At 36.4% G+C, this 23,183-nt stretch overlaps 1 protein-coding gene and 1 long non-coding RNA gene across 2 annotated transcripts in view; one reads left to right on the forward strand and one right to left on the reverse strand.

Moving 5' to 3' along the window:
* Nucleotides 1-9,612: 9,612 nt before the first annotated feature.
* On the forward strand, nt 9,613-14,445 carry SPIN3 (spindlin family member 3). The gene is made up of 2 exons (XM_010981643.3): nt 9,613-9,861; nt 10,223-14,445. Exon 2 carries the CDS (start codon nt 10,225-10,227, stop codon nt 10,999-11,001), a length of 777 nt encoding a protein of 258 aa, XP_010979945.2. The 5' UTR covers nt 9,613-9,861; nt 10,223-10,224; the 3' UTR covers nt 11,002-14,445.
* Nucleotides 14,446-21,708: 7,263 nt separating this feature from the next.
* Nucleotides 21,709-23,183, reverse strand: part of NBDY (negative regulator of P-body association) — a 196,077-nt gene continuing 194,602 nt past the window's right edge. Inside the window, exon 4 of the long non-coding RNA XR_010379483.1 lies at nt 21,709-21,724. This is a non-coding gene — a long non-coding RNA (negative regulator of P-body association). The remainder of the gene's footprint in view (nt 21,725-23,183) is intronic.

The following is a 23,183-nucleotide window of genomic DNA, read 5'->3' on the forward strand; positions in this document are numbered from 1 at the left end:
ACAGTATGGAGATTCCTCAAAAGACTAGGAATAGACTTACCACATGACCCAGTCATCCTGCTCCTGGGCATGTATCCAGAAGGAACTGTATTCAAAAAGACATGTGTACCCCAATGTTCATAGCAGCACTATTTACAATAGCCAAGATATGGAAACAGCCTAAATGTCCATCAACAGATGGACTGGATAAAGAAGAAGTGGTATATTTATACAATGGGATACTACTCAGCCATAAAAGCCGACAACATAACACCAATTGCAGCAATATGGATGTCCCTGAAAAATGTCATTCTAAGTAAAGTAAGCCAGAAAGACAAATAAAAATACCATATGAGATTGCTTATTTGTGGAATCAAGAAGAAAAGACCATAAATACAAAACAGAAGCAGACTCATAGACATAGAATACAAACTTGTGGTTGCCAAGGGGACAGAGGGGTGTGAAGGGACAGACTGGGATTTCAAAATTCTTAGATATTGACAGGCATATGCAGAATAGATAAACAAGATTATACTGTATAGCACAGGGAGATATATACAAGATCTTGTGGTAGCTCACAGCAAAAAAAAAAAAAACCTGTGACAATGAATATATATATGTTCTTGTATAATTGAAAAATTGTGCTCTACACTGGAATTTGACACAACATTGTAAAATGACTATAACTCAATAAAAAATGGTAAAAAAAAAAGTGGTATATTTATACAATGGAATACTACTCAGCCATAAAAACCAACAACATAACGCCACTTGCAGCAACATGGATGCTCCTGGAGAATGTCATTCTAAGTTAAGTTAGCCAAAAAGAGAAAGAAAAATACCATATGATTTCACTTATATGTGGAATCATAAAAAAACACAAATGAACTTATATATAAAACAGAAAAAGACTCACAGACATGGAATACAGAATTGTGTTTGCAAGGGGGGTGGGGACTGGGGAGGAATAAACCTGGAGTTTGAAATTTTCAGATACTTACTGGTATATATAAAATAGATAAACAAGTTTATACTGTATAGCATACAGAAATATATTCAAGATCTTGTAGTATCTCATGGTGAAAAAGAATATGAGAATGAATATATGTGTATTCATGTATGATTGAAAAATTGTGATGCACACCAGAAATAGACAAATCATTGTAAATTTACTATAACTCAATGAAAAAAACAATGTGTTCATTTAAATGTGTGGAAAAAATAATAGGTAAATAACAAGAATATTATCTATAACATAGGGAATTATAACCATTATCTTCTAATGTCTTTTTTTAATTGAGTTATTATCAGTTTACAATGTTGTGTCAATTTCTGGTGTATTGTTCAGTCATACATGAATATACATATATTCACTTTCATATTTTTTTCACCATGAGCTACTATAGGTTCTCTAATATATTTCCCTGTGCTATACAGTATAAACTTGTTTATCTATTGTATATATGCCTGTCAGTATCTATAAGTCTTGATCTCCCAGTCTGTCCTTTCCCACCCCCGTCACCTCTGGCAACCACAAGTTTGTATTCTATGTCTTCTAATAACTTTTAATGGAGTAGAAACTTTAAAAATACTGAATCACTTTACTCTACACTTGAAACTAACATTGTATAGTAAATAACCTATAATTCAACAAGTAAAATTTAAAGGCAGCAAGAGAAAAACAAAGAGTGATATGTAAGGGTATCCCCATAAGGCTATCAGCTGATTTCTCTGCAGAATTTTTGCAGGCCTGAAGAGGCAGTCATGATGTATTGAAATTGCTGAAAAGGGAAAATACTGCAAACTAGGATATTCTATCCAGCAAGAATATCATTTAGAATAGAGACAGAAAGAACTTCTAAGACAAACAATAACTAAAAGAATTGATCCATACTATAACTACCCTAAAAGAGCTGTTAAAGGGATTTCACTAAATGGAAAAGTAGTAAGAATGTATAGGAAAGGGGAAATCCCAGAGGAAACACAAATATATAATAAGGATTGAAGTGCAATAAAATAAACCACTATGTAGAAGTGAAAGACAAATATGTAATAAAAAATTTTACAATAAAATGTTAAGGGATAAACATGAAGATGTACAATATAACATTTGAACACAAAATGTGGAGAAGGGGAGTAAAAATATAGATCTTTTACACTGTGTTAGAACTTAAATGACTATCAGTTGCAAATAGGTAGAAATAATTATGGTACAACATATATGAACTCAATAGAAAACAAAACTTTTAAAAGCCTACAACAGATACACAAAAATGAAAAAGAAAAGAATGCAATCATACTAGTAAAGAAAATCATTGACCCACATGGGAAGGAAAAAAAGAAGAAATGAACAGAGAAAAACCAAAAAAAAAAAAAAAACCTATATATAAGTAATAAAAGTTAAGAAAATACACTACCAATAATTATATGCCAATGGACAAAATGTTCCTATCAAAAGACATAGGATGGCTCATTGGATAAAAAAAAACAAGACTCTCAGCCTCTCTTGCTCCCTCCTCTTTGGAGATGGCCTGGACTCCATCTATGGAGTGTATATCTACTTTTACTTTAACCTGAGCACCCAACCCCCACATCTCATGGCCTTTCTCTTGCCTTTTTTTTAAAACAGCCTACACTCTATGTAGTATGTATCTGTCTAAATAAATTTACCTTTACTCAAACAATAACAATAACTAAAACAAGACCCTTCAACACTCTGCCTACAAGATACTCACTTCGGTGTGAAATACACACATTACTGAAAGTGAGGGGATGGATAAAGATATTTCATACGGATGGAAAGTACAAGAAGTCAAGGGTAGCAATACTCATGTCAGACAAAATAGACTTTAAAACAAAGGCTATAACAAAAGACAAAGAAGGACACTATGTAACAATAAACGGATCACTACAAGAAGAGGATCCTACCTTTTTACATATATGCACCCAATATGGCAGCACCTAAGTATATAAAGCAAATGCTAAGAGACATAAAGGGAGAGATTTAAAACAATGTAATAATAGTAGGGGATTTTAACACCCCACTGACATCAATGGACAGATCATCCAGTTGCCATTAAGGCAACAGTGGTCTTGAGTGAAAAAAGACCTAGTGGACTTAATAGATATCTAGAGGATATTACAACCAAAAAGAACAGAATACATAGTCTTTTCAAGTGCACATGGAGCAGTCTCCAGGATAGGTCACATGATAGGCCAAAAAAAGTCAACAAATTTAAGGAAATTAAAATTAAATTAAACATTTTTTCTCAAATGCAACAGTATGAAACTAAAAATTACTACAGAAAGAAAAATGGGAAAAAAACAAACAAGTGGAGACTAAACCACATGCTACTAAAATAAAGTGGATAAATGAAGAAATCAAGAGAAAATCAGAAAATACCCAAGACAAATGAAAGTGGAAACACAAAATCTATGGGATACAGCAAAAGCAGTTCTAAGAGGGAAGTTTACAGCAATACAGGCCTGCCTCAACAAACATGGAAAATCTCCAATTAACAACCTAAACTACCAAATAATTATAAAAAGAAGACTTAAAAAAGCCCTAAGTCAGCAGAAGAAAAGAAATAATAATGATCAGAGAGGAAATAAATAAAATAGAGATTAAAAAATAATAAAAAGATAAGTGAAGCCAAGCTCGTTTTTTGAAAAGAAAAACAAAATTGATAAACCATTAGCCAGGCCTATCAAGAAAAAAAGAGAGAGCCTAAATAAGCAAGGTAAGAATAAAAGAGAAGTCACAATTAATATCACAGAAATACAACAAATTATAAGAGAATACTATGAAAGGTTATATACCACCAAAGTGGACAGTCTAGAAGAAATAGACACATTTCAGACACATACAACATTCTAAGACTGAATAAGGAAGAGAAACATACTGTGAACAGAACAATCACTAGTTGTGACATTGAATCTGTAATAAGAAAAAAAAAATCCCCATCAAACAAAAATCCAAGATCAGACTGCTTCACGTGGGAATTCTAACAAACATACAAAGGAGAGCTAATATCCGTCCTTCTCAAACCAGTCCCCAAATATTGAAGAGGACTGACCATTCCCAACTTCATTCTGTGAGGCCAACATTACCCTCATATCAAACCAGAAAAAATGCACTACAAAAAAGAAATTTATGGTCCAACAGCCCTGATGTATATAGATACCAAAATCCTCAATAAAATATTAGCAAACTGATTTCAACAATGTGTAAAAGGAACATTTTACATTATGATCAAGTGGGATTTATTCCAGGGATGTAAGGATGGTTCAATACCCACAAATTGATCAATGTAAAACAACAATTTTTTAAAAAAAAAGAGGGCTAAAAAACACGTGATCTTCTCAATCAATGCAGAAAAGGCATTTGACAAACTTGAACATCTATTCATCATAAAAACTGTCATCAAAGTTGGTATAGAGGGAACATATCACAACATAATGAAAGCCAGGTATGATAAACCCCCAGCTAACATCATACTCAACAGTGAAAATCTGGGAGACTCTCCTAAATTCAGGAGCAACAAAATGATGCCCTCTCTCACCACTTCTTAACATAGTACTGGAAGTGCTAGCCACAGTAATCAGACAAGAAAAAGAAACAGGATCCAAACTGGAATGAAAAAAGTGAATCTGTCACTATTTGCAGATCACATGGTACTATATATAGAAAACCCTAAAGTCTCCACATAAAAACTTCTAGAACTAATAGATGAATTCCATAAATTTCCTGGATACCCATGACACTTTCCACAGAACTAGAACAAATAATCCTAAAATCTCTATGGAACCACAATAGACCCTGAACTGACAAAGAAACCTTGAGAAAAAAAAAAAAGCTGAAAATATTCAACCTCCTTGACTTCAGAATATACTACAAGGCTACAGTAATCAAAACAGCATGATACTGGCACAAAATCAGACACACAGATCAATGGAACAGAATACAGAGCCCAGAAATAGACCCACACACTTATGGTCAGTTCATCTATGACAAAGGAGTCAAGAATGTACAATGGAGAAAAGAGAGTCTCCTCACTAAGTAGCACTGGAGAAACTGGACAGCTACTTATAAAAGAATGAAATCAGAAAAATTTCTTACACCATTTACAAAAATAAACACAAAATTAATTAAAGATCTAAATATAAGAACTGAAACCATGCAACTCCTAGGAGAGAATATAGGCAGAATACTCTTTGACATAAATCTTATCAATACATTTTTTTGGATCTGTGTCCTAAAGCCAAAGTAACAAAAGCAAAATTAAACAAATAGAACTCATTTAAACTTAAAACTTCTGCACAATAAAAGAAGGTATTGGAAATGTGAAAAAGCAATCTACTGAATGAGACTAAATAATTATAAATTAAATGTCTGATAAGTGGTTATTATCATATATATATAACTCATACAACTCCATATTAAAAAAAAAATCCACTCAAAAATGGGAAGAAGACATGAAAAGACACTTTTCCAGAGAATATACAGAGATAGTTAACAAGCACATGAAATAATGCCCATCATCACTAATTATTAGAGAAATGAAAATCAAAACAGCAATGAAATAACACATTTCACACCTGTCAGAATGGCTACCATCAAAAAGTTTCCAAATAACTACATAGAGTAGGATGTGGAGAAAAGGGAACACTTGTACACTGTTTTTGTGAATGCAAATTGGTGCAGCCACTATGGAAATCAGTATAGAAGTTGCTCAAAAAATTAAAAATAAAACTACTATATGATCCAGCAATTCCACTCCTGGGTACATATCCAGAAAAAATGAAAACATTAGTTCAAAAGGATACATGTGCCCCAGTGTTCACAGCATCATTATTTACACTAGCCAAGATATGGAAGCAACCTAAGAAAATGAAATTCTGCTTTTTGCAGCAAACTTGGATGGACCTAGAGGATGTTATGCTAAAATGAAATAAGTCATACAGAGAAAGACAAATACTGTATGATATCACTTATATGGGGAGTCTAAAAAATAAAACAAATGAATGTTTACAGCAAAACAGAAATAGACCCACAGATATTAAACAAACTAGTGGTTACCAGTGGGGAGACGGATGGAAGAGGAGCATGATAGGTGTATAAGATTAAGAGATTACAAATTGCTGTATATAAAATAGATAAGCAACAAGCGTAGAGAATTACAGCCATTATTTTGTAGTGACTTTTAGGAGAGTATTATCTATAACAATACTGAATTACTGTACTGTACACCTTAAACTAATATAATTTTGTAAATCAACTAAGCTTCAATGAAAAATAATAAAAATAATGCCATAGGAAAACTGAGGGCTAACATTTCAAAATTAAATATGAAGCAAAATTCACTTCCAAATATTGACCAGGTTACATACAATGTCAGTACCAGATTTCTCAGATAATGGATTACATTTTCCAAATTCAAGAACTCTATTTTTGGGTTAACTCTTTGATTTGAGTTAGTGTTCCCAAGGGAAGTCACTGGCATCTCCACTCTCTTTACTGTTTGTCTCCCTTAGCTCTTTTTGAGGTATCTGAAATGTACTACATTTGCTTTTCTAGTGTTCAAATTTATAATTCTTTTGCAGGAGAAACTTCTGATGCAAATAAAGCCTATTTGGAAAAAGAAACAGAAAAAAATCAGAGAAATCTAAACAAAGAGATTAACATATTAAGAACATGGGAGGTAAGTAGTAACCCTGTATCCACTTGGGACCACCTTGAATAGATATCATGGTAATTTACTACAGAAGAATGTGAATTAAATCATAATGTCCTCTGATTGGGTGATCATAAGGGCTACATATGGGGAAACATGACCTTCAGTATAGTATTTCATGTTGAATTCAATATTTAACTAAAATATTATCTTGATTTTCTGGAAAAGTAATATCTATCACTAATACATCAGCAGGGACAAGAAAATGCAGTATCACAAAACAGAATGCAATGATCATTGGGATGGAAGTAAAACAGAGTTTTGTAGGAGCTTAGTAAACTTTGAATGTTAAGAAAAACTTCTTAAACAAGTGAAAAATCAATCTGATGCTAATGTGTTAGTAGAATCTGTAAATTCATGTGTATTGATGGCAGAGAGAACTCAGGGAGAAGAAAGCTGAAAATAAGACAAACCATGGAATAGTCCGGGGCTTGCAAGTAGCTCCTATTGATTAGTACATAGGGTATTAATACATAGCACTGATGAGAGGTATAGCTAGAAACATAATTATGGTCATGGCAAGAATGTGAATGCCTAGCTAAAGATTTTGGATTGTATTATTCATTGATTCAAAAAGATGATTTGAGATCTTAAAACTGAAGAAGTAAACTACATCTTTATTTTCAAAGAATTCAAGCACAAGAATTCTAAAGAGGACATATATAAACAGGCAAATTAAAGAACAGTAATTCTTTAAACAGGAATCTGTACATGGTGCTGTGAGAATGCCAATGGGAAATAATAAAATTATCTTGATAATTAAAAGAACAATGAAATATCACATCACATCTGTCAGAATAACTTTCATCAAAAAATTTATAAATAACAAAGGTTGGCAAGAATGTGGAGAAAAGGGAATCCTGGTACACTGTTGGAGGGAATGTAAATTGGTGCAGACACTATGGAAAACAGTATGGAGGTTCCTCAAAAAACTAAAAAGAACTAGTATATGAACTAGCAATTTCACTTGTGGATATATATCCAAAGGAAATGAAAACACTAATTTGAAAAGATATCTGCACCCCAATGTTCATAGCAACATTATTTACAATAGACAAGATATGGAAGCAATCTATGTGTCCATTAACAGAGAAATGGACAAAGTAGATGTGACATATATATATATATATATATACACACACACTCAATGAGCTATTACTCAGCCATTAAAAGAATACAATTTCTGCCATTTGCAACAATGACTTGCTTTGTGAAATAAGTCAAACAAAGACAAATACTCTGTTATCACTTATATGTGGAATCTAAAAAATAAAATGAATGAATATAACAAAACAGAAACAGACTCACAGATATAGAGAACCAACTAGAGGTTACCCATAAGGAGAGGGGAGCAGGGAGGGACAAGATAAGGGTAGGAGGTTAAGAGAGACAAATTACTATATACAAAATAAATAAGCAACAAGATATATTGTACAGTACAAGGAAATAGAGCCATTATTTTGTAATAACTTTAAATGGAATATAACCTATAAAAATATTGAATCTCTATGTTGTACATTTGAAACTAATATAATATTGTAAATCTACTATGCCTTAATTTTTTAAAAAGTAAAAAGACAACCCACAGAAAGGGAGAAAATATTTTCAAATAATATATCTGACTGGGGTCTCACAACCAGAATTTATAAAGAACACTTACAAATACAACAATGACAAACAATCTAAAAATGAACAAATAACTCAAATAGACGTTTCTCTGAAGAAGATATACAAATGTTAAACAAGCATTTGAAAAGATGTTCATCATCATTAGTCATTAAGGAAATGCAAATTAAAACCACAATAAGCCACCCACCAGGATGGCTGTAATGAAAAAATAAATAAATAAAATGGTTGAATCACTTCTAAAATAAGTCTTTCTTGGTAGATTTATGATCTCACAGTGTCGCTATAGTAAATTCCTGTTATAGTAATTGTTTTGAGTGTAAATTTGCATTTAGATTATTCTGTTCAAGAGAACAGATTATTCATTGGTGGGCAAGCATCATTTTATAAGTATTTTTTTTAAACTAAACATCTGAAGATGGGAGGAAATGTTTAAACTGTGAAAATATTCTTATGCTGATTTTAATGAAGCCACTACAAAACATGTTCAGGCAATATCTAATGACCTAAGTGAATACTTATTCTATAAGGAATACCATGAAAACGCATATGCAAAATTATCCCAGCTTTGTAAGAGCTAATTAAGAAGACATTGGAAAATGTTAATATTTTGCAATGAGCCCTGAGGAATGGGAGGTGGGCTTACAATTGATTATTTTCTTCTTCATGACATTCGCTGAATTTTACACCGTGCCCACACTGTCCATACAATTCCTTTGCAATGGATGAAAAAATAAAAGAGGAAAAAAAAAAAAAGAAAGAAAAGTTATCCTCAACAAGTCCAGGAATGACTAGTCAGTAAAAATTACAGATTCTTGGTCAAGATGACAAAGTGTGAGCACTAGCGCATTTCTCTTGTCCCACCACAAATCCTCTTAAATTACAGGAAAGGCAGGTTTCTGTATTTAAAGAATAACTACAGAATGTCAAGGAGGAAAGGAAAGGGCAAATTCCCGGAGGATGCAAAGCAGACAGGGCAGGAAAACTGAGGTGGGCTTGGGGGTGGGGGTGGGGATCCTGGGGGCCCAGAACTGGAGAAGGGGCGCTAAGCGGTTTGGGAGGGGATCTGTGAGCCAGGCGGCTCCAGATTTTGGAAAGGGGCAGGGCCGGGAACCAAAGAGCGCCTCCCAAGCCGAAGGCAGTGGCTGACTTGAGAGATGTAGACAAGGAGGGGTGTGTGGCGAGTGGTGGGGGGTGGTGCGCTGTGCTGGGCAGGAAGGGGAGGCCTCTCTCCTGGCAGGAAGCTGTGCTCTACGAAAAAGAAGGAGGAGACTGCGGAGGTGGCAGCGGCTAGTGGGATCCCAAAGTGGCAGAGCGGCCGCCGTGGCGGCCGCCAACGGGAAACGGAGGGCCCGCAATCCTAGTGCTGGAAACACTGCCGCGATCCTCTTCGCCTGCTCCCTCTCCTGCTTGACAAGCTTCTCACCTAAGGATCATCCTTTCCAGCTCTTGCAAGCACCTGGCTCGTCCGTCATCTGCTGATCTTCCTTCTACACAGGCTCACCGCGGAGGCAGCAGCGAGGTGTCCAATTTGGGCACGTGAGGCCCGCAATCCCCGGCCTGGGGGAGTCTGTGCCCCCCGGCCTGGACAGTGTTGGACTCCAGGCGGGAGGAATTGGGGGTGGGGGGTGCCCTCTATTTCTTTGGCCCTAACCGCAACTCCCTCTCTCTAGCGTAGCCGGAACTAGCTGGGGAGGAAGGTTACTGCAGGCACGCAGCCAGGATGCCATGATTTCCAGCTTTCCTGTATAGCTTTCAGGAGAAACTTAGGCGCGGGTGCACGAAGTGCTCTAATTAGGAGAAAAAGTTCACCGTGCCATGCATTGAATTTATTTTTTCTTGATTTCTTTTCTTGTCCCGCCTTGCTACTCTGCTCCTCGTAGGCATGAAGACCCCATTCGAAAAGGCAGCAGCAGGGCAGCGGTCCAGGACAGACGCAGGACATGCCAGTGTGTCTGTTACCGTGATGAAGAGAAAGGCTACACACAAGAAGCATAGAAGCAGGCCCACCTCCCAGCTTCAGAGGAACATCGTGGGCTGCAGGATTCGGCACGGATGGAAAGACGGAAATGAACCTCTAACACAGTGGAAGGGAACTGTTTTGGATCAGGTACCTGTAAATCCCTCTCTGTATCTTATCAAATATGATGGCTTTGACTGTGTTTATGGATTGGAACTTCACAGAGATGAAAGAGTGTCATCACTTGAAGTCCTTCCTAATAGAGTTGCATCATCTAGAATCAGTGATACACACTTAACAGAAATTATGATTGGCAAAGCAGTGGAACATATTTTTGAGACAGAGGAAGGCTCCAAAAATGAATGGAGGGGCATGGTCTTAGCTCAGGCACCTGTCATGAATACGTGGTTTTACATTACCTATGAGAAAGATCCTGTATTATATATGTACCAGCTCTTAGATGATTATAAAGACGGTGATCTACGCATCCTTCCAGATTCTAGTGGTTCTCCTCTCACAGAGAGGGAGCCAGGAGAAGTTATAGACAGCCTTGTAGGCAAACAGGTGGAATATGCCAAAGAGGATGGCTCCAAGAGAACTGGCATGGTCATTCATCAGGTGGAAGCAAAACCCTCTGTGTACTTCATCAAATTTGATGATGATTTCCATATCTATGTTTATGATTTAGTAAAAACATCTTAGAGGTCATTTTGAAATTTGCCAAATATGTGAGACTTCCTAAAATCTGTACACACAAAAAGTCTTGATGGCTTTACAATTTGTAACAACTATCCTCTCCCTTTTTTCTTGCTTTTGTCTGGTAAAAAAAAATTGGAACTTCCGCCCTCTTAGACATTTTTGGATGAGATTTTTTTGCCCATATCTCCAGCCTTTTTACTAGTTTCTCCCCACAGTAGGATGATTGACTTATTTAATTAGCGAGAAGGGTGAAGTCTGACACCCATGGGCCCATATTTTTATCTTCAATGGTGTTAATATTTTAAAGGTGGCTGTACACCTCTTGCCTCATTCTCTTGGGCATTTGGACAATCCGCACTCACTGAAGTGTAAAGGTTCCTGAGATATTCAGTGTGGCTAGCTGGGTAAGTGTCTTTGCATCCTCAACTCTCCCCTTAGGTAGCTTCAAAAGTCTGATTAGGGGAGTAGTAGGAAAACTCATTTTGGTCTCCTGCCCAAGTTGCATTTTAAATTCTAACTGTACTAAAAGTAAGGCTAAATTTGGCTCCCCTTCTGATTCTTATACCTATTGCTCAAAAGAGGTGTATTACTCGTAACTATTTGGCTCAAAATCAAAAGGGTAGTTATTTTGCATTTTAGAACATAAGCATAGGCTGGCTGAGAAACTTTACAAAATTGATAAGAGGGCAAGCATTTGGGAACCAAACTGTAAGCAGAGAAATCATTGTTGGTCATCAGTAGCATGAGGATCTCTGTTGTCTGCAATAGCTCTGGCTGGTACCTGCAGACATGGAGTGGGTTTTTACAGACACAGGCTGTGCAGGCAGATTTTAGCACAAGAGAGCTTTCCCAGCCCAATGGAGCATTAGGCCAGGCTCTCTGAAAATTTTTAGATTAGGTTTTAGATTTGACTCTTAGAGGACTTCTGAGTCCCAGCACATGAGCAAGGCTTTGCTAAAACTGAGAAAGGCTGAAAATAGGCTGTGCTTCCTTATAGGAACTGGTGAGCTCATTTATTATGGTGTCCTAGCAGGACTGTGAAACACATAGATTAGAATCAATGCTAGATGATCAATAGGCTTAATGATGTTCTAAGTGATTAATAATGTTCTAAGTGCTGGCATTGGTAGGTAGAAATCTAATAGATGTTTGTTAGTGTTTTGTTTTTCAACTTTATCCTGTTTCTTGGTTGGACTTAAGTAGTAGGTGAGCCCTACTTCAGCAGAAAAATAAATAATGGAATGGGCCTAGTATCTTCCATTATTGAAGGCATTAGTGAAGGTTAACCAAAGCCTAGGAAAGAAAGATTGAAAAATAAGCAAGATTTTAGAGAGAAGCACCTATCCAAAGCCAATGCTTTCTCACTGGGTTTCTGAAAAAAGCTCCATTATCAGTAACAGATGGGCCTTGGACTTCTGCAGATTTGGGGCTGGGACTCATGAAAGTACAATCAACTACTTGGGAAAATCTTCCAAATTAGTTTAAGTTCACAGATCATGGAGTCCAGACTATTGTCACAGACAGACTGGCATCCTGCTGAGGATGAAACCAAGAAGATATTACCTTCTCTCATGTTTTCTCTGTCTACTTTTCTTCCTTTTGATGCCACTAAGTCTCTGCTGAGATATTTGAGTGACAAGAGCAATGTAGGTCTGTATTACCCATTGTACTAGGTCATGAGGAAATAAATTTGCTTGAGATATCTGTCTTAGTGGCTGAGTGTTAGTGTCCTTTCTAATTTTTTGATGTGAGGCTGATACTGTGATAATCTTATGTCCTGTTGACCCTGTGGACTCTTAATGTATGGCATGTATGTATGACATGCAATTGTGGGGTTAGATTAATTCAACTCCTGAAGTTCTGAAGGACATACACCAATCAAGAGGAAGACAGCCCAGGCTACAGCTGCTGAAGGAACCCCATGTCTGTCCAGACATGTTTGTGAGATCTGTATGGCTGACATCAGGAAAATAAGAAATTGGGAAAGGCAGAATTTTGGACTTTAATTCCTTTGGACTTTAAAATAGAAATTTAATTTGGGACATCCATTTTTCCCTTGGAGTTTAATAGTTGGCGTGGGTTTCATATAGTTCAAATTAAGGTGTTTTCATTATATTGTTGATATTGTATTATTTGGAGTATTTTAATGCTATTTTGAGGGCTTAATCTCTGTAAACTATGTCAGATAATGTGGCTGGACATAATTATAAATTGGGGATAAATAGTGAGTGAGTTTTCAGCCTGGGGCATAATGTAGCCTTGGAGTTAATTAGTGTTCTATTCTGACGTATTTTAGAGCCTTCTGGGGCAAAAGCAGAACTGATCACCAGTCTTACACAAGTGGGAGCCTGACATTCCTAAGATACTGCTGGTCTCCCCCAAATGGGACAGCCAAGCCCTGTTTGTCTTGGGTGTTGGCCATTGTGGCTTAAGAGAATGAAAATGTATAAAGGTGTGATAGGATCTATCCTTTACCTCTCTCCATGTTCCTAACTCAAGGAAAAGAAGGGACCTGTGCCTCTCAAAACTATTTGGAAGAAAATTTCTACACATCTCCACTAGTCACTCATTCAGTCTCCCATATGGGAAGATAAATATCTTAGTGAAATTGAGAAAAGTGTTATTTATGGATATGCAACCTAGGTCCCTCTTGGCTCTTGAGCTTATTTCTCAGAGCAAGGTATAGGAAAGATTACAGTCCTTCACTACATGGCTGGGTAAGCATCTACTCTGTAGACCTCTCTCTCTCTCTTAGGTTGGGGGACCCATTGTCTTTACAGTAGGGGTAGAAGTTCATTTCAGGCTTAGGTCCAAAACATGTTCTCCAGTCCACATCTGTCAGCAATAAAGCTGGTATCTATTTTTATTATTTTAAAATTTTTAATATATAAATCATTTTTGGACAAAAACACATGCCTCTGGTAAGAATCAAGCAGTACAAAGAGATAGAGAGTATATAAAGTAAGTCTCCTCCCTTCCTTCCCACCTTTGACTTCAGTCACCCAGTCCTACTTTCCAAAGGTAACCACTCTTACCAGTTACTATGTATTTTTCCAGAGATAATCCATGTATTTACAAGTATATTATGTATGTGTATATCAATTTTTAATACAAATTGTGGCATACTATACATGCTGTTCTGAATTTTGCTTTTTCACTTAACAATATATTAAAGCTGATATTTTAATCCCTCTTTTATTCCTGTGTATGTATTTTAGTTGGTTCAGAATCTGGAAGGGAAGGAGGTATGATTAATTCAGATCTTTAGGCCCCAACCTAATAAAATTTACATGTCCCTGTAAACCCGCCATTTCTGCCAGGCAAATTTTTCTGACTAGTACAATGTGAAATGTGTATAAACGTGATTAATTTTGTGGAAGGAACTCTGACAGAAGCCAGTATATTTTTATTGAGGGGAGTTAAAGGGAGAATCAACTATAAATTGAAGCTGTGGGAAAAATTAAGGTAATATAATCAGTAATTCAAAAATGAACAATCTTTTTTATTCCAGCTTGCATTGACGTCTACTGCTGTATGCAAATTTATTTGCCTTTTATAACAGAATGATTTTCTGCATATAACAAGAAACCCATTTGTTTAAGATTTAAACAGTTACCAAGCATTATTGATACATGTAACTAAAATAATCCAGAGGTTAGATGGGCTTCAGGCTCAGTTTGATTGGCACTCAGGCTCAGTGTCTGATTCGTTAGGATTTTCCCTCTTCTGTATGTCAGTTTCATTCTCAGGCTGCCTTTCCTCATGGTAGAAGAATTAGACCAGCAGTCCCAGGCTACAGCAGCTCCAGTATAAGGAAAGATAAATAATCTATATCCTGTGATGCATTCCTAACTGGCTTAGGTCACATACCTGGACCAGTCACTGAAATCCTATAAATGAAATGCACTGATTGACTTAGCCAGGATATGTGTTCTATCCCTGACCGCTAAGATATGTCTCCCTAGAGCCAAAAGAATTCCTAGTGAAATCAAATACATGAGGAGTGAATGCCATGAAACAATCACAAATGTCTAGTATAGCTTCTTCCTTTGGGTATTGAGCATCCATGGACACCTTTCTTCCCACATATCCACTTTAAAAAAAAAATGCTAACATCTACATGTAGTGAATTTATGTCTTCAAAGGGGAAAAAACCTAATGTCTTATCCAGTTACTGTATTTAACATTAAGTTTAGGATCTCTAATTAATATGTGACATCTTCAGATCCATCATCCTAGCAGTCTGGTTACCTGTAGTTAAATTATAAACTACTCTTCACTCCAACATATGCTGCATACAATTGCAAAAAAAATAACCAAAGAAGTTTAATAAAAAGTACCACTTGAAGAAGACAAGAAATAGGAAACAATACACAGTAGTTTCTGTTTCAAAGCATATGTCATAACCTGTTAGACAAGGCCTCTGCTCTGGCAGTAGAATGAGTCTTCTGGTCAGCCAGCCTCTTTTTGTTCTCTAAGAGGGTCTCCCTTGGAGACATATCTTGGGTGGATACACTTTCTTTTGGATGAACAGTTTTGCCAGTTGTTCTGGGTTTAAATAATCAGTTTTTGCTGTTGTTGGCCAGGATTGCAGTTTCCTTAATATAGTAGTTCCCAAACTTTAGCACATATTAAAATCACCTGAAGAACTTGTTAAAATATAGATTGCTGAGGCCCACTAACAGAAATTCTAATTTAGTAAGTCTGGGGTGGAATCCAAGGAATTATATATTCTAACAAGTTCTCACAGGAAACTGATACTGTTGGTCCTGGGACCCCACATTGAGAATCACTGACTAGTAAATGTGCCAATTGAGTGAGGCCAGAATTGTTATTTCCTTAACTTACCTGATAATGAATTTACCTGGGCTACTTGCTAAAATATAAGTTCCTGAGCCTCACCTTAGTTGTAATAAATCAAAGTCTCTTGACAGGGGAGTATAGGGACCTGGAAAACCCTCTACTAGACATTCCAGATGAGTCTGATCATCATCATCAATACTGATTGGGAAACACTGGTCTAGGAAATTAGGCTTTTCTTGACTCCAATCATATTTCCTGGTAAGTCTGCCATCTCCTTGCCCTTGCTCTCACAAAGCTTAGTTTGGGGTAAATAATTCGGCTTTTCTAATCCTACAAATTTCCAAATTCCCAAATCTCTTTCAACTAGGATTTCAGGCAACTGGTAACAACAAAGAAACCAAAAAGCTAACAAAGCTCTATTTTCTTCCTTCACAGTTTTCAAGTAGGCTAGTTTCCACCTTGGAGATAGTATGCTTGAACTTTGCCTAAGAAGCATGAATCTGAGAGCTCCAAAAGAGTATAGAATAGGAGAGATAATGAGATCAATAGAATGGGCATTAATTCCAGGCTCCACTAGCCCTGTAATTTTGGACTAGTGACTTAATCTTTTTTAAGCCTACTAGTGCAGGTAATAATCCTTACTTTATTTGGTTCTATTAAGAACTAAATGAGAAACAATATCCTTAGGATGTAATAGTGCAGTGCAGGTACTTAACAAAGATGAATTCCATCTGGTTCCCAAGAGGAATCAGAAATTCTATTGTTGAAATTTGAGTTTAAATAATTCTTAGGATGTACATAGCTCCTTCCTTTCCTACTAAGAGCTTTTCCAGAGAGCTGATTAATCTTCATAACATTTCTGGGTGGCTAGGAGGGCAGGGTGTTATCCTATTTTGTAGATTCAATCATTCATTTATTCAACTGCTTTTTGATGAATTTGGCTAAGAGTAATGAAGGAGATAAATAAGTTCCATACTTTTAAAGAGCTTACATTCTCATAGAGGGAAAAAGACAACAAAGATGTAGACAAATAACCTATATAATTTCTGGGAATGATAAGTTGTATGAAGATAACAAAGGAAAGCAATGGGATAGAGAGCAACTGAAATAAGGGAGCTACTTAAGGGAGCTTAGTTACAAGCTAGGGCTTGTCAGAAAAAGGCCTGAGTGAATAATTGAGCAGATAACTGAATGATAAGAAGTCAACTTGTGCAACAATTTGAAGGAAGAGTGATCTAGAGAGAAAAGTTGAAAGGCTAATACAGCTGAAATAATTTATTAGTCATTACTAATTCAGTCATGTGTTTAATATTGAGGCTCATTATTTTTCTCTACTGTTTTATACAGCTGACTGTGTCACTATTGTTCCCTGGTATTTTTTTTTTTCTTTTTGGACATCAAAGTATATTACAGACAACATGTTTGTATATTTTTTCAATTGTGTCCCTGATCCTGAATTTGGGGTTGGGAAAGAAATCTGCCCTGTTTCCATTTAATCAGTGACTTCTTAGTCCCTTAATTTCACCTCTAGGATCAAGCATACACTACAATACATTCGAGCCATTTCGTTTATATCATTCATCACTAGAGGGTGATGGGTGGGCAAAAAGCATTCTTGAATACCTAGTATGTAACAGATACATATTAATCTTTGCAGTATACTGCGTGCTAAGTGTTACTATCTTCATTTTATAGACAAGGAAATCAAGCTTAGAGACAAAAAGGATATAAGGGTCACACAGCTAGTAAGAGTGCTGGACGTGAACCTAAGTCTCCTGATTCCAAGTGCTATTTTAATTATTATTTTTTGCTAACATTTGCTTAAAGAAATGGGAAATAAGCAAGAGAACCAAGGGAGAATTAGATTTATAGCTGTGGTTTTCCTATTCTTCCATCTCTGTCACCGTCTAGCAATAAACACTTTGTTCCTACTGTTATTTATTCAACAAATTTAATTAGCACCTATTTTGTTCCAGGCACTATAACTAGGAACTTGGGATATTTCAGTAAATAAAATAGTCAGTGATCTCTGTCCTCATGGAGCTTACATGTAAACAAGAGGAGCTTAGCAATAAACAATAAACATAATAAGTAAATAAATTACATGGATGTCAGGAAGTGACATTGTGAACATTTTGTTTGGCTTGAATAAAAAGAAAATTAGAATAGGGTAAGAGGAGCAGTGGGTTGCAATATTAAATAGGGCGATTTGGATAGACTTCATGGAGAACTGATAATTGAGCAAATAAATAAAGGAAGTCAAGGAGTTAGCCAAGCATATAGCTAGGAAAAGAGTGTTCCAGGCAAAAGGAGCTGTTAGAAGAAAGGCCCTCAGTTAGGTCATTGGCATGTTCAAAGACTGAGAAGGCTACTTTGTCTAGAGCTACATAAGTGAGGATGAGAGACATAGGAAAAGTCAGAGAGGTAATAAGGAACTAAGTCATAAAGGCCTTGTAATGCATTGTAGGGACTCTGTATGAAATGAAGAACCTGTCACACGTTGGGTTCCCCAGGAAGAAAACTCAAAACAAAGTTAATCCCTCAGAAAATTTATTAAGCAATGCCTTTAGGGTCAGTACCTGCAGAGGAAATGAGAAAGAAGCAGGAGCAACAAGGGAGAAGTCAGGCTCTGATAAAGATTCAATGACAGTGTCAGCCACAAACTCAAACACTGATCAATCATTATATATAGGCTACTCTGGGAAAGGATGTGACCTTCGACAAGGCTGTTTTCTTCAGCTGAGGCAACCCTTAAACAAGGATGACAACTGAAGCTGGGGTAGTAAGTCTGTCAATGAAAGGGAACCTGGGTGATGTATCTCGATGTCTACAGAGCCGCAGATTTTGAGCAGGTAATGAACCTGATTTACTTTTTTTAAAGAATCTCTCTAATGTTTTGAGTACAGGCTATACACAGAATCAGTGATACTAGTTAGGGTATTACAAGAACCCAGGTGTGAGCTGACAGTATCTGAAAGGTAACAACAGACGTGGTAAGAAGACTTTGAATTTTGGATATAATTTGAAGGAAGAGTTTGAGAAGGACTGGTATGAGTTCTTCTTTGTATGTTTGGTAGAATTCCCCAATGAAGCCGTCTGGTCCTGGACTTTTATTTGTAGGGAGGTTTTTTATTGCTATTTCAATTTCCTTTCTAGTGATCGGTTTGTTCAAGTGTTCAGATTCTTCTTGATTCAGTCTTGGTGGACTGTATGTTTCCAGAAACTTGTCCATCTCCTCTAGGTTATCCAGTTTGGTTCCGTATAGTTTTTCATAATATTCTCATATGATATTCTGTATTTCTATTTTATTTATTGTAATTTCTCCATTTTCCTTTCTTATTTTGCTAATTTGTGCTCTCTCTTTTTTCTTCTTTGTGAGTTTGGCCAGAGGTTTTTCAATTTTATTTATTTTTTCAAAAAACCAGCTTTTGGTTTGATTGATCTTTTTCTATGGTTTTTTAAATCTCTATTTTATTTATTTCCTCCCTGACCTTTATAATTTCCTGAAAAGCCCCAGGATTTTCTCACCAATTGGAAGTGGAATGTGAAAGAAATAGAGAAGTCATGGGTGGCTCCAATATTTTTGGACTAAACAACTGGAGGAATGGAGTAGCCATTAACAGAGATGAAGAAGGCTGTGGTTTGGGTAGATATAGAGGGGAGATCAGGGACTCAGTTTTGGAAAAGTTGACTTTGAGATGTTTTTCAGACATCTAAGTGGAGATTTTGAGCAGTTACTGAATATATAAGTCTGCAGTTCGGAGGATAAGTCTCACTGAGCTGGATATATAAATTTAGGAGATCCTGTGTATAAATGGTATTTAAAGACATGGAACTGTATAAGATCACCCTAGAGAATGAGTGTACATAGAGAAAAGCATATGATAATGGTCAGAGCCCCAGGCCACAAAGAGATTAGGGAGAAGATGAGACACAAACAAAAGAGACTAAAAGGTGGAAGTTAAAGAGTGTGGTATCATGGAAGTCCTTCCTTCTTAGTCACCCACCTTCACCCTAAATCTCTTTCTGACAAATTATTTACATTCCATCTCAAATGTCATCTGCAAGATGATTTTATTTTATTTTTTTTTTTTTTGCTTTTCAGCTCCTTTGAATAAAACTGCCCATCACCAAGAATTCGTACATGACATTCTTTTCATTGTATCAAAGTAATGTGTTGACCAATCTAAGCACCCTTGGCTTGTTCTTTCCTAAGATACCTCTAAAGCTAGAAAGATTTTGAGGGACAATGTGGTTTCCCCAACCTCACACCAATATTATGAATGAGACCAACAGACTAATAGCAAACACCTAGAAGGTAAGAGGTTTATTTTTTAAATCTCTTTTATCCTACAACACAGCAGAAATCATGTGGATTACATAGGGTCAGTGTCACAGAAGAGAGTGTTTTAGTCATAGGGAGATAGGGGAGATGGGCAGCCAAAGCCTTGCTCAAAGCTCAGTTAACTAAGCACAAAGAAGGAAGTCAGGGCCAGTGAAAAAGAGCTGAGACCCTATTATATCAGTCCTTTGTATTATATACACAATCAAGCCCTACCTAGATGCTATAATTCAGTGATTTGGCTATTTATACCACTATTTAGCTATGTAACAAAGAATATTTCTGATGAAGATGGCACCAGCAGGGTTCTCAGTAGTCACAACCCACACTGGCATAGTACTGATCTTGGAGAGCCCTCACCCATCCCACCCACCCAGGTCTACTCAAGCTGTTGGTTCCCATGAATATTTGATTGATCCCATGGATATTTATTGATTTATTATTTGCTGGATATTAGTTGATTCTCATGGATATGTTCCTTGGCTATAAGATCTCCCTTGCTTAAACAGTGAGATAGACAAATCATTGTGCACACACTGTCAGAATCAGCCAGTAATATAATAATTCATATCATTCTTGGCCCACTCTTTTCTAAAACTTCATATACCTGGGATTGCCTCAGTTCTCCTGAGTGAGATTGTGACTATCCCTGATGAAATTTCATTCTGCATATGAAGAGGAGGAGGAATTGAGGAATAGTGGGACAGCTGAGGAAAGAGTAGAGAGCCTCGCAGTTTGCTAATCCACATATCTCTTCTCTCTTGCCCTCCTCCCCCTTATTCACCAAAGTGTGAATGTCCTCCACACCAGCTATGGTGGGGAAAAGAACAGATGCCTCAAAGTTGACTATGTTGAAAATTATCATCTTGGACAAGGAAGGACAGGTATTGGAATGAATTTTAATGGATCAGTATTCCATCTAAAATTGATAATGCCTCTTAAAATAAGTGGTTTCCCAAAGTGAAAGAAATGCAATTTATAATTTGGCATGATAAATGGGGCCACTGAATTATGTGACTGTACTATATAATTCACCTGGAATGAAGACTACTTTTCAGCTTAGCATCCAAGTCCCTTCATGACCTGACTCTTCTCTCTTTCCAGTTTAACTATTTACTACTCCTGCACTATTGACTACTGTTTCCTGCTCCATATGCTCCAGACAATTTACCTCAACATTCCAAGTTGCCTCAAATTCCTTGACTTTTATACTTGCTGTTCCTCCTGCCTGGAATGTACTTCTGCTGCTGTGTGAAAGTATGCTCAATTATTCAGGACTTATTTAAACATCTTACTTAAACATATGAAGTCTTTCCTTAATGCCCCAGCATAGTTTATTGATCCTGCCTTTGTATTCACATAGCCTCCATCCCTCTGTTACAGTATTTACCACAACCTCTTGTCCTCCCCAGAATGGTATCTTCTCTGTGAGGTTTTCAGGGGCAACAGCTCCGTCGTCTGACTCCTCTTCATATGATAGACGATGCCCAGCACAGCCAAAGTTTCTTCTGGAGCATCAGAGGATATTTTTGAGCTAACTGATTGGCTAAGAGAGGCAATATTGGCTCTGGGTCTTTTTCTCTAAAAACAAGAAGAAAGAGAACTTCCATGATAGTGTACAGAAGCACTGGGGAGAGAGAAAGCTGAGGTGATAGTAAAAATCTTATGGCCATTCTCTCAGATGATATTGCCAGCCTCTCTATGAATTCAGAAGTTTGCCTCCTTTTTCCTATGAGAATAAATTGAGAAGGGAAGTTGCAGGCCTCCCAGATCCCATAACCAATCAGCAGTGGGGTTGGAACTCAAACTCTGGGCTTCTGACATCCCCTTAAATGTCTTGTTCCAGTCTCACTAAAGGTTTGTCAATTTTATTTATCTTTTTGAAAAACAAGCTCATAGTTTCCTTGATCTTTTCTCCTGTTTTTCTGGTCTCTATTTCATTCATTTCTTCTCTGATTTTCATTATTTCCTTCCTTTTGCTAACTTTGGTATTGGCTTGTTCTTCTTTCTCTAGTTCCTTATTATTCAAAGTAAGGTTGTTTATTTGAGATCTATTTCCTTAATATATGCATTTATCACTATAAACTTCTCTCTCAAAACTTTTTGTGTCATCCCTTATATTTGGTGTGTTCTGTTTTCATTTTCATTTGTATCAAGATTATTTAAATTTTACTTTTGATTTTCTCTTTGACTCACTGATTGTTCACCAATGTGTTGCTTAATTTCCACATATTTTTGTATTTTCCAGCTTTTCTCTTTGGTTGATTTCTAATTTCATATCATTGTAGTCAGAAAAGATAGTTGGCATGACTTTAGTCTTCTTAAATTTGCTAAGACTTGTTTTGTATCCTATCATATAATCTATCCTAGAGAATGCTCAATATGCACTTGAGAAATGTGTATAGTTATGTTGCATAGAATGTTCTATAACTACCTTTTAGATCCATTTGGTCTAATGCATGGTTCAAGGACATAATTTCTTGTTGATTTTTCTCTCTGGATCATCTATCCATTGCTGAGAGAGGGGTACTGAAGTCCCCTACTATTATTGTGTTGTTGTCTATTTGTCACTTCAGATCAGTTAGTGATTGTTTAATATATATAATTGCTCCAAAGTTGTGTGTATGTATATTTATGATTATTATATTTTCTGAATATATGAACCCTTTATCATTAGAAAAGAACATTCTTTGTCTCTTGTTATCATTTTTGGCTTAAAGTCTATTTTGTCTGATATAAGTATAGATATCCTTACTTTCTTTTGGTTTTCTCTTGTATGGGAACATCATCTTAAATCCCTCCATTTAAGCCTATGTATTTCTCTAAAGTTGGACTGAGCCATTGATAGGAGGCATGTAGTTGGAGCTTGTTTCATAAATCTAAAGGCCCTTTCATTGGTGAATTCTAGTCATTTATATTTACAGTTATTGATGTGTAAATCTTACTAATGCCATTTTATTGTTTTCTATTTCCATTGTTTCTTTTTCCTTCTGTTTCTGTCTACCTTTGTAAATTGGTGATTTTTTGTGATACTATGCTC

Source organism: Camelus dromedarius, chromosome X, assembly GCF_036321535.1.
Source record: "Camelus dromedarius isolate mCamDro1 chromosome X, mCamDro1.pat, whole genome shotgun sequence".
Classification (NCBI taxonomy): Eukaryota; Metazoa; Chordata; class Mammalia; order Artiodactyla; family Camelidae; genus Camelus; species Camelus dromedarius.